Here is a 16,325-nt window from a genome sequence, read left to right as displayed (position 1 = left end):
TTTTTTAACATTTGAAAGTAAGTGATGATGAGGAGATCTAATGGAGATGTTTAAGATAATGAAGGACATCGACAAAATAAGTGTGGAAGAGTTCTTTAGCAAAATGGACAGGTCAAGGGCCACCATAAGAGTGAAGAGGAGAGTTAGGACTGCAGGTCTTTCACTCAGAGTGGATGATGCCTGCAATGGTCTCTTTGCGATTGTAGTAACAGAGTCACAAGGAAATTGGTCACAGGTGGAGGCCATTCAGCCCATCATGCCTGTGCTACATCAACATCACACCAATTTATCAACACAAGATCAAAATAACAAAATGTAAAATGTTTATTTTTCCTTTCTTTCAAGGGGAGGGGCATGGGCTTGAGTAAAAACACACATTAACCACATAACACACCTTAACGAGACCCCCACCAACAGTACTCCATACACATGCACACAATCATCCATCAACGCTCAAACTACAGAAAATTCCCTGCCTTCCTTCCTGAAAGTCCCCTGTCGTGTAAGGTCCTGAAAGTCCCTGTGGTGTCCATCTTGTATACCCCGTGTTCCCCGCCCCATCCCTCTCCCTTCCACAGATCTCCAAATGTTTCTGTTCCCGACAGTTTTGTCCTTCCCTCTCCCACCCCTCTTGTCTCCTGCCCCCCCCCTTGTGTGTTGTGTGTTAGAAAGTCTAATCAACATCCACATACCCCTCTATCTCCATAACTTCCAGGTACCTATCTAATTCTAATTTAAACTTATCTACTTTTTCTGCTGCCACTACCTTTCCAGAGAGACCATTCCATGCATTAACGACTCTCTGAGTAAAAGTCCCTGCCTTACTACTGTTTTAACTCTCCTCTTCTTTACTCTCAGGCTATGGCCCCTGGTCATATCCTTGTCTATTCTGTTGAATAATTCATCTTCACTTATTTTATCTCAACCTTTCATTATCTTAAACATCTCTATCATATCTCCTCGTAACCGCCTTCTCTCTTGTGTATAAAGCCCTGTTTCCTTCAGCCACTCCTCATAGCTGAGTAGTTAGACCTGTAATCAATCTTATCACTCTGCGCTGAACACTCTCAATGGCATCTACGTCGTTCCTGAGTTGTGGTGACCAAAATCGCACACCATCTTCTTGATGTGGCCCTCACTAAATTCCTGTACAATGTTAACACCACCTCTTGATTTATAAATGATCCCCCTCCTTATACTGCCTTAAACCCTATTTGCTTTACCTACAGCTGCCTGGCACTGTGCTGACTTCTTACCTCCCATATGTATGACCACCCTCAGATCCTTCTCCTGTGTGACACACTCCAAAATTACCCCTGACATCCTGTAATCTCTATTTTCATTGTTCTTTCCCATCTTCAACACCTTACACTTGCTCAGGCTAAATTCCATCTGCCAAAGCTATTGTTTAGACTCTGTTCATCTCCTTTCCCAGTGGTAAAAAAGCAGTTATTTGACTTGAAGCTTAAAGCACACGAAAAAAACACACTTGTCTTGTTCTGGTTGAGCTTACACAGCATCGTGCGAATAACAGGAAGTGATATACTCAAAGTTATTGTTGGAAGTTGGGGTTTTTTTTTTTGGAGGTCAGAGGGGGAAAAGGACTGAGCTGAGGGTTCAGAAGCAACAACTGGAACAAGGAAGCGAAAACGACGCAGAAGATTGAGGGCAAGTACACCCGACTATCACAGGTACGGCCGACTGAAATCGAGAGACAAAACCAAACCATTCAAAACAACAGGACCTGATTTGGGACAGAAGAGTTGACGAAAAACACGATTAATTATACAAAATAAAAAACACGATTAAAATAACACGGTCAAAATTTTCAACCCATCTTCAGAAAACAGAAACAAAAAGGAAAGAGCCTAATGCGACATAAATGGTCCGGGTAACTCGGCTGGAACTGTTAGGAGAGCACGCCGACCAGCCATCCACGTGCGCCGATCCTCGAATCGGAAGTCTGTCAATCCCTGACCGGAGTCACTGGATAGTTTTATAATTCAATTGGATAGGCTTTTAGAAGTAGTGGGGATGGGGATGTACTAAGATGGTGTCATTATACAGGTTTGAAAGGCCTAATGGCCTACTCCTGTGTTGAAGTTCCTTGTAGACTCTTATATTAAGTGTTTTCTTTGCAGAATCGCTTGATGAGTTGATGGATCTTGTAATCAAGTTGTTCTCTGAAGTGGAAAACAAAAATGTCCCAGTTCCCAATTTTCCTGATCACCCTTACCAGGAAGAGCATCTCAGGGTGAGAAGTTCATGTTTCCATTTTGGGTGAAGGTTGTTTTTATTTTTACTTGTCCTTGTCTAATCAACTTCCGGTTCCGGTTCTTGAGCGACGGTGGCGGTTCTTTTCAGGGTCTCTGCCGACTTTCTCAAAGATAGGTTTTTTTTGGTCTTTTTTATGCTTTTACTGTTATTTTGTTCTCTGTGTTTGCTTTGTGTTTCGAGTTACCCTTGCCGGAGGACAGGTCTGTTTGGTACTTGCAAAATCAAAGATTTATCAAGTATATATTGGTCAGTTGATTGTGTTATTCTGTCTGTCTGTCTGTATGTCACCTACAAATCACAATTTTATACTGATCTGCACAAAACCTCACCACATGGTCGAGTTTGTCTTAAGGAAGAAGCCTATTGTTTTTGAAGTCAAAAGGTCAACATAGGCCAAAGGTCAACAACTTCGGTGAGATTGCTAAAATCCTCAATTTTCATCCGATTGACTTGAAATTTGAAGAGGGTTTATATTTCAGGTCACTGAATTCAACCACCAATTATTTTTGAGGGTAAATTTGTTTTTTTGATTTTACAAGTATCGTCCTGTGCATGACATCTTCTTGTTTGTTTTCTTATTTGTCTCTGTCTGTCTGTCTGTCTCTCTCTGTCTCTGTTTGTTTGTCCAGACAGAACTTGAGTGTTTTTTTTTTGCAACCGCTTGTCGGATTGAGACAAAATTTTCACTGTAGTTGCGAATACTCATGTGGAATGTTTTAATGATAATTATGATGTCATAGGTCACGTGGTGTGGTGGCCATGTTGGAAAAATGAAAAAAATTGGACCTCTATCTCTGAAACCACACCAAGGAAAAAAATTGATACTTGGCACCGAGCAAGTACTCCTCATGGGGAATTAGTGTGATTTTTGTTATGACATCATCTGTGCCTTCGTTATGTCGTCATAATTGCATATGTAGAACGCTACATCTGATCAGTATGAAAATTTTTGAGGGTCATCGAGGGATAAAATGGTGCACAGATAATTTTTTAATTACTGCATCGGTCATGTGATTCGGCAGCCATATTGTTTTTTTTTGAAAAAAATAACCTTGAAAATCTCTGAAGTGGCTGAACAGATCGAGGTGAAACTTTATACATATTACTGCCGATCCATGAGGAAGAAAAGGTTCACACATTTGACATAGGTCACATGGTTTGGCAGCCAAATTGGATTTACCCTAAAACCCATAAAATCTTATTCTCCAGAACGGTTGGACAGATCGAGGGGAAGCTTCACACAAATTTTCCCCACGCCTTGGCTGTACAATTTTGTTGAGAAATAATTGATAGGTCACATGATTTGACAGCCATATTGGATTGAAGCAAATATTAAATATTGTTTTTCTCTGGAACTGGTTAACTAATCGACGTGAAACTTCACAATTATGATCTAGTAGTGATGGGGAATAAATGTTTTAAGTTTCAACGATCAGACACATGGTCTGGCAGCCAGAATTATTATTATTATTTTGATCTTGGTTCTTTTTAATTTTTTTAACTAAGACTCACTTGGCTGTGCCTGGATGGGTTTGAGGGTAGAAGAGTAGCAGCTGAAACCCGAATACTATCCGGGTTCCTCCTGATTACTTCATCTTTGCTTTTTTCTTGTTTGGGTTCCTTCTGATTACTCCAATGCAGGACTGTGCATACCTATAATGTCTTCCATTTGATTTGGATTGAATTTATTTTAATCCCATTGTGAATTCAATAGGATAATCATAAACATCATGGGTGAGGGTCAGGTGTCCAATCAAAGCGGGACATCTTGGTACCCTGTCATCACTGCCAGCAGTTATAAAGTGGCAGTTCGAGTTATATCTGTTATTAATTACTTAACACACCAGCACACAAAATAAACATTACTAAAACTTCACAAACACCACACAAAACAAGTCCTGGTGAGGGTCTGCAATCTCTGCTATTTTTCTTGTTTGGTTTTGTGTTAAAACTTGTGCTAATTGGTGAGTATTCGTCGTTATTTTCACGTCGGGTTTCCATGAGGGAATTCCTTCTTCCCGTATTCCTTCTTCCCGTCTTTGTGCACGATCTTGTTTGTTGTATTTTCTCAGCACGTTCAATTTTTATTTTCTCCGCTCTCCTTCCACCACTCCTTCAATTTCCTTCCAACTGTACCCTCTGTTTCATGTCTTAAAATAAATAAATAAATATTTTCCCTTCTCACCTTTCTCTCCCATAACCACGTGATTTCCTCTACAGACTCTTCCTCTTCCTTCTTGCCTTTGTACATTTCCAATCATTTTTTAGCTCGCCTGTTCGAAGAACAGACATGAAATCCTTCCTCTTCTCCAATGGCTTGATTTCCAATCATCAATTTGGTTTCAGACCAGGTCACTCTACCCTAGATATGCTGCTACTGCTCTCCCATCAATGGATGGAGGTCCTCAATGCCAGACAGGAAATCCGAGCCGTATCCCTGGACATATCACGTGCTTTTGACACAGTCTGGCACCCTGCCCTACTCACCAAACTCTCTTCCCATGGTATTCAAGGCCATCTCCACTCATGGCTCGCAGACTTCCTCTCCTGTCGCAGTCAACGTGTGGCCCTAAATGGAGTTCTTTCATCCCCTCTTCCTGTGCAGGCTGGAGTTCCTCAAGGTAGCGTTCTGGGCCCTGTTCTTTTTCTGGTTTTCATCAATGATCTCTCGGACTCTCTGGAAAATCCTCTATTTCTCTTTGCCGATGACTCCACCCTCTGCCGTACCATCTGTCATCCCTCAGACCGGCAAGCAGCAGCTTCTTCGCTCACTGCAGATCTGGATAAAATCACAAACTGGTCCAACACGTGGAACATGTCTTTCAATCCAGACAAATCTCACACTCTCACTATGTCTCTTCGAAAGGACCGTTTACAAAACCCCCATCCACTTTCTCAACAATCCTCTGGAAGAAGTCTTTTCTTTCAAGCTTCTGGGTCTCACTATCTGCCATGACCTTTCCTGGGAAAGTCACATTTCCAACCTTGCCTCAAAAGCCAGTCGCCGACTGGGAATCCTCCGTCGTGCAAAGTCCTTCCTCGGCCCTCTTGAGCTCCTGACCACTTACAAAGCTTTTGTCCGTAGCCTGATGGAGTACTGCTCTCCCCTCTGGGCTGGTGCTCCTGCCTCCCACCTTTCTCGACTTCACGCTGTCGAAACCAGGGCTTTTAAGATCATTGGCATCTCCCGCAATGAAGCTGAGTCTTTGGGCCTCTCACTCAATCACCGCAGGTTGGTCGGTGGTCTTTCTGTCTTCTACCGACTCCTCTCCAGCCTTGCCCCCCTGCTCTCTCTGTGATTTGTCCCAACCACATTTCCACAGGGCGCTCAAGGTCCGCCAACAACCCCCTTCTGGTAAAACTACCAAAATCACGAATCACTGCTCATCTTCACTCTTTCATTCCTCTTTTTTCCCGCCTTTGGAATAAACTTCCTCACTCTATTCTTTCCCATTCTTCCCTCCAGGCTTTCAAAACAGCTGTTCACCACCACCTCTTATCTTCCCCCATCCAAATCCTCGATCTTTTCTACCCCCGATAATCCACCCAAGCCCACTTCCTTCAATTCTCCTGCTTTCCTTCCTGAAAGTCCCTTTAATGTCCATCTTCCCCTCGCCATGTTCCCCGTCCCATCCCCATCCCTCTCCCTTCCACAGTTCACCTGTGTCTGTTCCCCAATGTTTTGTCCCTTCCACTCCCGCCCCTCTTGTCTCATGCCTCCTTGCTGTGAGTTGTGTGTTAGCTCTCATACGAGCCTCGACCAAGGTATACAAAAAAAAAAAAAAAAAAAAAAAAAAAAAAAAAAAAAAACAGAGAGCTATAGCGATACCCCTGGCGTGAGCGTCAGCGTGAGCGTGAGCGTGAAAATGTTAAAGTTATTGTTAAAATGGTTAAAATGTTAAAGTTTGGTGCAGGTTATTTTTTCCTTTCTAATATTTTTATCGACCACACTATTTTTTTATGCGCCCGATATATATAGATATATCGGGGCGTATAATGCGATGTCTGTCTGTCTGTCTCTGTCTGTCTGTCTGTCTGTCTGTCTGTCTCTGTCTGTCTGTCTCTGTCTGTCTGTCTGTCTCTGTCTGTCTGTCTGTCTCTGTCTGTCTGTCTGTCTCTGTCTGTCTGTCTGTCTCTGTCTGTCTGTCTGTCTCTGTCTGTCTGTCTGTCTGTCTCTGTCTGTCTGTCTGTCTCTGTCTGTCTGTCTCTGTCTGTCTGTCTGTCTCTGTCTGTCTGTCTCTGTCTCTGTCTGTCTGTCTCTGTCTGTCTGTCTGTCTCTGTCTGTGTCTCTGTCTATCTCTGTCTATCTCTGTCTGTCTCTGTCTCTGTCTCTGTCTGTCTATCTCTGTCTGTCTGTCTGTCTGTCTGTCTGTCTCTGTCTGTCCGTCTGTCCATCCGTTCCTGTCCGCACTCTAACTCCCAAAGTTTTCAACTTTCACGTTTCATATTTGGTACATAGATACAGACTGTGGAGACGGTGTGTCGCGACATACGTTCGTCATCTAAAGTGGTTGCCATGGCAACCAGGATGCTGTTTTCCATGTAGTAGCACAATTCTGTATATACCTTCTTGTTCGGTTGTATATTGTGCTCACATGCGCTCTTGTTACTGATTACAATATACAAATACATATATTGCTTTAAAATGATTTGGATCAGACTTCACTGCAATGCTTTATAAAAAATATTAATTGTGAGACGAGTCTTTTAAAAACGATAAATGTATAAACAGGCGAGTTTTGGGTTGCTTTGACACCAACTCTGGTTTCCTTTCTAATGTTTTTATCCACCACACTATTTTTTATATGCCCGATATATATATATATATATATATATATATATATATATATATATATATATATATATATATATATATATATATATATATATATATATATATATATATATATATATATATATATATATATATATATATAGATCTTCTTCTTTTGGCTGCTCCCGTTTGGGGCCGCCACAGCGGATCATCCGTATGATACGCATAGTGATTTGGCACAGGTTTTACGCCGGATGCCCTTCCTGACACAACCCTGGTCGCCTCTTACGACACAGGGATATGGTACACCTATTTTAACCGGGGCATACACCGGGCCCAGTACACTGGTACTCACTTCGCCAACCTCGGAAGGATGACAGGCTGAGTCAACCTTTTTCAGCGATTGACCCATATATATATATATATATATATATATATATATATATATATATATATATATATATATATATATATATATATATATATATATATATATATATATATATATATATATATATTGTTGTGGTTACCAAATTCGCAAACCACCATTCAGGTCCCTTAGGTGAGATATCTCGGTAAGTATATGTGTAGTTAGGCCCAAACCCGTGGTCTAGTGGGAATACATGTCATTTATGCGTGCTGCGACTCTTCAGGATAGCCGTTTTTCTTTTACTATCTTTATTTTGGACCAACCGCCATGGTTACCACCACCAACCACGTCTCAACAGTCGTCACAACATCAACCACCCACCACAACGCCGCTTCACCACAACAGCCACGACCTTTTACCGTCACACCTCGCAACCGTCGCATCGCCACCGTTCTTGCGCCGCTTGTGGGTACCGGTATTGGACTCGTGCAGGGCGCGCGCCGAACAGCGTGTACAAAACCACAGACTTTCCGCTCCAAAAACGGATCAAAAACGACTCACGCCCACTTTTGTTCCGTCCAATCGGTGAGCAAGGGGCGATTTGGCCCCGCCTCCAGGGCGTTGGAGGGCGGTCGCTATATGCAAATTCATGGATCAAAAAGCATTCACGCCCACTTTTTCTCGGGCCAATGGGGAGCGAGGTGAAAGGTCGAAGGCAGGGGGTCAAAGGCGAAGCCACGGGGCTTGTATAAGCGGCTGCGTTCGTCAGAAAAGTGTCGTCGTGTGCGTTGTCGTTGTGTGTGCGTTGGAAGGAGTTCGCAGGAGGAAGAGTTCGGAGTTGGAGTCGGAGCGAAGAGGACGGAGCTGTGGAGAGGCGGCGGCGGCGAAGGCAGACGAGGGGGTGCTCGCGTCGGTGCCGGGAGCTGCACACCAGGGAGGCCGACGGCGCGACCTGGTCGAGGTGGAGACGCTCGTCGCGGGACCCGAGACAGAGTAAAAATCCTCCTTTCCCCGAGCATCAGCAACCCCCTCCTGTTTCCCCCCGCGCTGAGATAGTGCGACAAAAGGGGGCCCCCTTCCCACCCCCTACCAGACACTGTCCGCGAGGCCCGCGGAGTTGAGGCACCACCGCCGCTCCGCGTCTCATCACCAGACGGGTAGGCCCGACACGGTCTCGGCCCCAGGCCCGCCTACCCCCTCATCCTGGAGGGTGGTTCTCTTTTCTTTTGCTTTGGGAATGTGTGTTGTCGGCACCGTCTGTGAAGTAAAATTGTATAAGTGTTGCCGTGTGCTCGCGTAGTCGGTATTAGATCTGCATTGTCTCATTTGCTTTTTGTCTTCTTCTTTTCTATGTGCTTTTGGTGGAATTGTATATGTGTGCTTTCCGTTCATTGCGAATAAATGTGCTTTATGTTGAACTGTTTCCCGCTTCGCTTCGTCATTTCTTTCATTGAATCCTCATCTTGCTTCACGTAAAGGGTTGGTAGTGGGCTGAATACGCCCGATAATTAATCGAACCGTCGAGGCCGACGATAACACCGCTCGGTTATCCCGATAGTACGGAACGGGTCGCTTAAGTGGCCCGTGTCCGAAGTCGACCTGCGGCGAGGTGCGATCGCCCGGTCTACCCTCCGTGTGGGTACTTAGGTAGGTCGAATTTGGCGAGCAACCCTATCCCACGCGGGGGCCGATTGGCTCGATCGCGGTGAGACCGAAAGGCCACCCGTGACTGGTTCCCGGCGTTAGTCCGAGAGGGTCACGACTGGATTGTCCGTCCGGTGGGCGACGTGCCGCGATTCGAGTTACGTGGCCGTCAGCACGCCGGCGGGCGCGAATCCGTAACACTGGTGTCAGGTCGTGCGATACAAACCCATCGCCCTCCTCACGGCACTGGTAACGGAGAACGGGAAAACGGGCTCTCCTGTCTCCGGCTAAATTCACGGGAATCGGTCCAGGGGTGAGAGAAGCGACTCCCGATTCCCTCCAAATTACGAGCGATTCAAATTAACCCTTTACGAGAAATAAGATGGCGTCTCAAGGCGAGCGGGAGCCGGGGGTATTAGGTACGTGTCGTCATGTAGGATCCATGGCCCAGGTCGGTTCTTTTTATAATTATAACCCCACCACTAACTGTGGTAAGTGGGAGCGGCTTGAGCACGAACTTTGCCGGCAAACGGAGTCGCACAATGGCAGCACGGAGCGGGCTGATATTAATGGCACAGCACGAGGCGTGAGCTCCCAGTCACCGGTTCAAGGCACGTGGTCACGGCATGTGCCATGGCAGGCGTGGCAGGATGACTATGCGAGCATTGGCAGGCTTCAGGCACAATTGGGGGATGTCTTGGAAAAGGTGAAGCGTTATGAAGAATATATCGAGGAGGTGCAACGTGAAGTGGACGAGTCACAACGGCACGCAGATGCGCTTCAGAAAAATTACGTGTACGGGGGGACACAGCGATTGGACGATTTACTGGAACGAATTCGGTGGCAAAAACATGACTTGGCCAATAGAGTCGACAAATTACGTGGGAAAAAGAATTTGGTAGTGTTTTATACCCGTCAGTTGGAATATGCGAAGAGCAAACTGAACAAAAGAATAGAGGAACAGCAGATTGGTATCTCCCAGGAAAGGAAACAATGGGAGGAAGAATGGAAAACCGAGCTCGAAAAGAAACAAAAGGAGCACGACTTGGAAGTAAAACAATTAATGGAAAAATTATTGGAGCAAGCAAGGCGGTTCAAAGAACTGGAGGAGAGAGTGAGGGAAATACTGTTGGAAGAGAAAAAATGTGAACACGATGGGGAGTTGGAACAATTGAAGGAAGAGATAAGAACAGGCAATCAGGAAAGAGAAAGCCTAGAATGGAAGATAAAAAGAGGAGAGAGACAGCTCGAGGAAAGGTCGGAAGAATTGCTGGAAAAGTCAGAACAGTTCGAAGAACTGCAGGGAGAATTGAGGGAGGAAGGAGAAAGGAAAACAAAGCTCGAAAAGGAAAAACGCGAACAAGATGGAGAATTGGAACTACTGAAGCGAGAGGTAAGGGCAAGCCAGTTTAAAAGAGAAATCCTGGAAGGGGAGATTAGAATGGGAAAGGAATGGCAGAAAAAACTAAATGAATACAGTAAAAAAAGGGACGAATTGAGGAGGGAAGCGGTGGAAAGAAGAGATGAAATGAGTGAAGAAGCACGCAAATTGAGAAAGGAATTGGAAACAAAAACTTCTGAGATACTGAAACACGAAAACAAAGAAAGAGGATTACAAGACGAACTGAGGATGTTAAAAGAGGAAAGGAAGAGAACAGAGAATGAAACGTTAAGGAACCACACTGAGCAGATTGAACAATTCGAAGCCAAAGCAAAGTCGGAGTGTGCGGAGATGAGAAAGGAATTGGAAAAGAAAGCTTCTGAGTTACAGAAACACCAAAACAAAGAGAGGGAATTACAAAACGAGTTGAGGATGGTGAGAGAAGAAAGAACGACAACAGAGAATGAAACGTTAAGGAACCACACTGTACAGATCGAACAGCTGGAAGCGAAGGCCAGATTAAAGAATGAGGAACAAGAAAGAGTACTGAAAGAACAAGGAATGAGACAGGAGAAGGAAATCAGCCAACTGAAGGAAACCACGAGATTGCAGAATGAGATGCAAAAAAGAGTAATGAAGGAAGAACAAATAAGACAGAAGAAGGAAGTCAGCCAACTGAAAGAAATAACGAGATTGCAGAATGAGGAACAAGAAAGAGTACTGAAAGAACAAGGAATGAGACAGGAGAAGGAAATCAGCCAACTGAAGGAAACCACGAGATTGCAGAATGAGATGCAAAAAAGAGTAATGAAGGAAGAACAAATAAGACAGAAGAAGGAAGTCAGCCAACTGAAAGAAATAACGAGATTGCAGAATGAGGAACAAGGAAGACAGTGGAATAGGAAATATAAAGAACAAGGAATGAGACAGGAGAAAGAAATCCATCAATTAAAGGAAACGATGAGATTGCAGAACGAGGAACAAGAGAGACAGTGGAATAAAAAACTGAAAGAGTATGAATTTGAAACGGAACGACAAAAGGAAAAAAATAGGTTGGAATACGAGGAGAAGTTGAAGGAGCAAGGAATGAAGCAGGAAGGAGAAATCAGGAGATTGAAGGACACAAGGAGATTGGAGAGGGAAGAACGAGAGGAACAATGGAATAGAAAACAAAAAGAACATGAATCTGAGGTTGACCAATTGAAAGAAAAGCTGAGGCTGGAGTACGAGGAGATAGACAAAGAACAGCGAATGAAACACAAAATTGAGATGAACCAAATGAAGAAAACCATGAAACTGGATAAGGAAAGACAGGAGAGGAAACGAGGAAGAGTAATTAGACAGCAGCAAATGAAACACAAAAAGGAGATTAACCAAATGAAGAAAACCATGAAACTGGAGAAGGAAGGACAGGAGAGGAAACGAGGAAGAGTAGTGAGAGAACAGCGAATGAAACACAGGAAGGAAGTGAGCCAATTGAAAGAAACAATGAGATTGGAAAACAAAGAGCAGGAGGAACAGTGGGAGAGAAAACAACAACTATATGAGTGTGAAATTGAACAACTAAAACGGAGAGCGAGACTGGAGTCAACGGAGATTGAGGAGCTCCGGAGGGAGAACGAACAGCTAATGGGGCTCAGAGAGAAAGAACGACTCAGATGGGAAGGAAAAAGGAACCAGGAAGAGACAGAAATAAGGAACAAGGAGAGAAAATGTATAGAGACACGGGAGACAAGAGACGAGGTGAAAGTAATTGGGAGGGAGAGAAAAGAACAATTAATACGGAAAGCAAGGATGAGGTACGCGGAGATCGTGAAAGAGCAAGGAGTGAAAAACAGGGAAGGACGGGAGCGACTTAAGGAGAAAGCAAGGTTGACCTACATAAAGATAAGGGAAAGACGCCAGAAAGAAGCAGAGACGAATAGACACGAGGAGACGACAGAAAGAATAAAATGTATAGAGACACGGGAGATGGAGGGTGAATTGGACAAGGTTAGTGACGCGCACACAAACACGGAGGTAGTGGAAGATAATGGGGGTGAGCTGGCGGACTGGGTAGAGACCCAGTGCGAGCACCTGGATGGCCTCCTCCAGGAACGAGGGGAGGGAGTCTGCCCCCTTGAGGCGGATCACGACCAGGTGAGTTCGGTCGTGCTTTGCGAGGTTGAGAGGACGGGTGCTGTGGACGGGTGCACGGAGAGCTTGGGGGGTATAGAGGCCCCGGAGACCCTTGTGGGGACACGAATCCCCAGTGTGGTTGTCCCTGTGTGTGTGGTGCAAGGTGTGAGTGCGTCCCCGTGTGTGGAAGCGACCCCGTGTGTGAGTGGTGTGGTGGCGATGGTGCCAGAGTACGTGCTTCCCAGCACGCCGTGTGTGGATGAGGCACCGTGTGTGCAAGAGAGGCCGTGTGTGGATGAAACGGCCTGTGTGGATGGGGCACCGCGGGTGAGTGCCCCCGCGTGTGTGAGTGAGGGACGGTGTGTGGATGAGGCACCGCGGGTGAGTGCCCTCACGTGTGTGAGTGAGGCACGGTGTGTGAGTGAGGCACCGCGGGTGAGTGCCCCCGCGTGTGTGAGTGAGGCCGTGTGTGTGAGTGAAGCACCGCGGGTGAGTGCCCCCGCGTGTGTGAGTGAGGCACCGTGGGTGAGTGCCCCCGCGCGAGTGAATGGAGCACCACGTGTGAGTGGTATGGGTTATGCAAGGGAGACCGTGTGTGTGAGAGAGCGGTATGTGAGGGAGATGTCAGTTGGCATGCGGGAGCACGCAGTCGCGTCTCCCGGTGTGAATGTAATGGAATGGAGTGTGAGCGTCGTAACACGCGGGAGTGCGTGTGTGGAATGGCGACGACGACGGCGACATGTCAGGAACGAAAGCCGAGTAGCGGCTGTAGTTGTTTCGGGGACCGTGCCGGGTTCACCCAGCAGTGAGCACGAGGTCCGTGCTGTGCAACGCACGAGGCCCCCACGTGCTCGCTTGCGAGAGTGAAGTCCCGGTCCGGAAACGCCAGCGGTGGATTTGCCGATCCCGCGGACGGACAAAGTTTAGGCAGGATTTCGGATTTGGACCGGACGGGTTCTCCACGCGATCGTGTGTGTTAAGCTCCAACGGGCAAAGCACATGTGTTCGCGTGGGGAACCCCTCGAGACGTGGGGCTTGTGTTTTTTTTTTATGCGCACGGTGACGCCATGGCTGCACGTGGGGTTGGAATCCGGCAGGAGGGGTATCCCTGCCGGATGGTACCGTCCAAGGAGGGACGAGGAACACGTGCAGCTGCATGACGTCACGGGCAGGTGCAAATTGCGCGAGTTTCCGCGCTGGTGCTGCGCATGTAAGGAAAAAGGGGAAAAAGGCAAGCCTCACTTTCGGGTGCACAGGATTCCTGGGCAAGGGGTGGAAGACCCCCTTACCAGGGGCACAGGATGGAAACTAGTTAGGGGGAAGAGTTAGCTTAGCTAGACCGACTTCATGGGGCAGGGGTAAGTCCTCATGGAGTCCGTGGAATGGATTAGCTAGAGGGATTTAGTGAGCTTTAGGTTGGGAAATAAAATGATTTATTTGAGGACAGTGACAGACTTGTGGATGTGTAGCGGGGACGTAGTTTAGCTACGTAGTGTTAAATGGAACGTGCTATAGTATAAGGGACGACGTGGGAGCACGAGTTAGTTAGGGGAAGTAGTTAGAAGGATGGCAGAGTCCAGCGGTGAGTGTGTTGAAGAGTTGGTGAGTGAAGTGGAAGCATGTGCTTGGTGAGTGAGTGAGGCCAGCGGGTCTGTGTGTATGGAGCGAATGGGGACTGCATGGTGCGATGAGTGATTGGGGGGGAGGAGTGACTCCCGCCCAAGGGACCCCGGGGTCAATGTAGAGTGAGTTTTAGGGGGTTAGTTAAATTGAAAAATGGAGGTCGTTTTGTTGTTGGTGGGAGTGTTGGCTCGAAACCCATTTGGAGGGGTGCAGGAGCCCTGTTGACGGGCTGGGAGCGTGGCTGCGAAAAGTGAGTATCGCTGAGTGGGTACCCCGGGCACCAGGCTAGTCGGCCGTGGTAGGCCAAGGGCCCATGGGGGGCCGGGATAGCGTAGTGGGCACGGGTGCGCCTGCTTGGTGCGGGGGCCCGGGGCGCCATTAGCCGCGTGGGCAGTGTTGTGGGCACGGGTGACCCTCGGAAAGGGGCCCGGGGAGCCAGCCTGCCACGTGTGCGTTTCAGGGGAGGTGCCATGGGGGGCACTCCCCGGTGTTTAGGGAGCTGGTAGGCTCGGAGGCAGTGTAGTGCCCGGGGGTGCCATAGCGGGAGAATCGGCAGAGGGTCGTGCCTGCCAAAGGGAGCCACGTGTCCCAGCCATGAGACCGTGTGAGGGCACGGAGAGAAAATTGGGGGCGAGGCCCGAAATTGTGAGGACACCAACACAGGCGACGGGAATCTGGGTTGTTAGAACCAATAGTTTAAGCGAGAGGCGCTTGTTGAAAGCCCCGGGGTAGTTTAACAGTTAAATGGTTAGGGTAGATTAGGAGATGTACCCCTCCGCACCATCCATCCCCTCGCTGTCGTTGTGGGCCACTGGACCCACTTGGTGTTAAGATCGCCGAACTCTGGGGAGGCCATTCGGAGGCTTCGTTGGGCCTCGACACAGGACGCTAGCTCTCCCTTATTCCCCTCCGGGAAGGGAACATAGGGGTTGGGAGTAGGCTAGGTGACAGGATAGGTGAGCCGAACAAGGACGATAAAGGGGGTAAGGGGACGATTTATAGTGGGGAAGTAAAAATAAAAACAACAAAAAAATAAGTTGGGGCTAAATTGGGGTTTTACAAATTAAGGGAGTGGGTATGTACAGTGACAGGCAAAGGCGATAGGTTGGGAGGGAGACAGGTAGGTAGGTCCGAGCCCGCCTTCCGAGTGGCCAGCACCACCGCACCCCCTCCACCAACCTCCACTGAACGGCAAAGGCTGGCCAGCTTCATCGGCTGGCTGTTTTTCTTCAAGGCCTGTGCCGGCCAACTTCATCGGCAGCTGTTGTTTTGCTGCGAGGCCTGTGCCGGCTGGATCATCTGCTGGCTGTGTTGCTGTAAGGCCTGTGCCGGCCCACTTCATCGGCAGCTGTTGTGTTGCTGCAAGGCCTGTGCCGGCCAGTTCATCTGCTGGCTGTTTTTCTGCAAGGCCTGTGCCGGCCAGTTCATCTGCCGGCTGTGTTTGCCTGCAGTGGCCTTCTTCTGCGGGCTGTGTTTGCCTGCTGCCTTTGCCATGCCATGCCCACTGCCCACGTTCACCAGCCCCGTTCAATTTTGCTCTGCCCCCCCTGTTCATTGCCATGTGCGCCAGGATCAAGGCAACAGTTTGCAAGCTGCGAGAACTGCCCTGTTGGCAGCTACAACACGGGCCTGCAGTGGCGGCCCGTGCACCGTGTTTGCGTCCATCCATTCATCTATCCATTCGTTGTGTTCATTGCGTGTGCCACGTGAGCTGGCACGGAGACTGCGTTTGTGCAGCCCATGCACCGTTGTGGTTCACTGCGTTCAGTTCAAAAGGGAAGGCCTTGGACTGCGTGTGAGCAGCCAGCCACGTTCCCTGTCACCTGCATTGTTTTGAGCCAGAGACTGCATGCGAGCAGCCTGGCTCCTTGCTAACTGCTTTCTTTTTGCAGAGTTCAGTGATCCTGGGCCATGGTTTAGTGTAAAATTTGTAAGTTAAGGTTAAGATGTACTGTAAATATGAGTGCGCCCCCGGCATGTCTGTCCTAGCGCCGGCAATTTTATTTAAGTCGTCCGTGTGAGTGAGTTTGTTTAGGTAGTTACGCAGCCCTCAGGTTATTTATTTTGGGGACACGAATACCATGAATGTCGCACTCAGGGATCCGTAGGTAAAATGTACTAGGGGAAAACTACACATG

The 16,325-nt window shown here is 47.5% G+C and overlaps 1 protein-coding gene across 2 annotated transcripts in view; it reads left to right on the top strand.

The window, feature by feature from the left end:
- Window positions 1–16,325, top strand: part of IDE (insulin degrading enzyme) — a 154,478-nt gene that overhangs the window by 43,605 nt on the left and 94,548 nt on the right. For both annotated transcript variants that reach the window (XM_085849081.1, XM_085849080.1), the window contains exon 6: window positions 2,142–2,254. In XM_085849081.1, the coding sequence (XP_085705207.1) occupies window positions 2,142–2,254 (113 nt within the window). The remainder of the gene's footprint in view (window positions 1–2,141; window positions 2,255–16,325) is intronic.

This window comes from Eptatretus burgeri, chromosome 12 (assembly GCF_056783735.1).
Source record: "Eptatretus burgeri isolate ZD-2024b chromosome 12, Ebu_testis_v1, whole genome shotgun sequence".
Lineage (NCBI taxonomy): Eukaryota > Metazoa > Chordata > Myxini > Myxiniformes > Myxinidae > Eptatretus > Eptatretus burgeri.
Note: the sequence above shows the minus strand (reverse complement) of the source record. Positions and strands in the feature narration are given on the sequence as shown.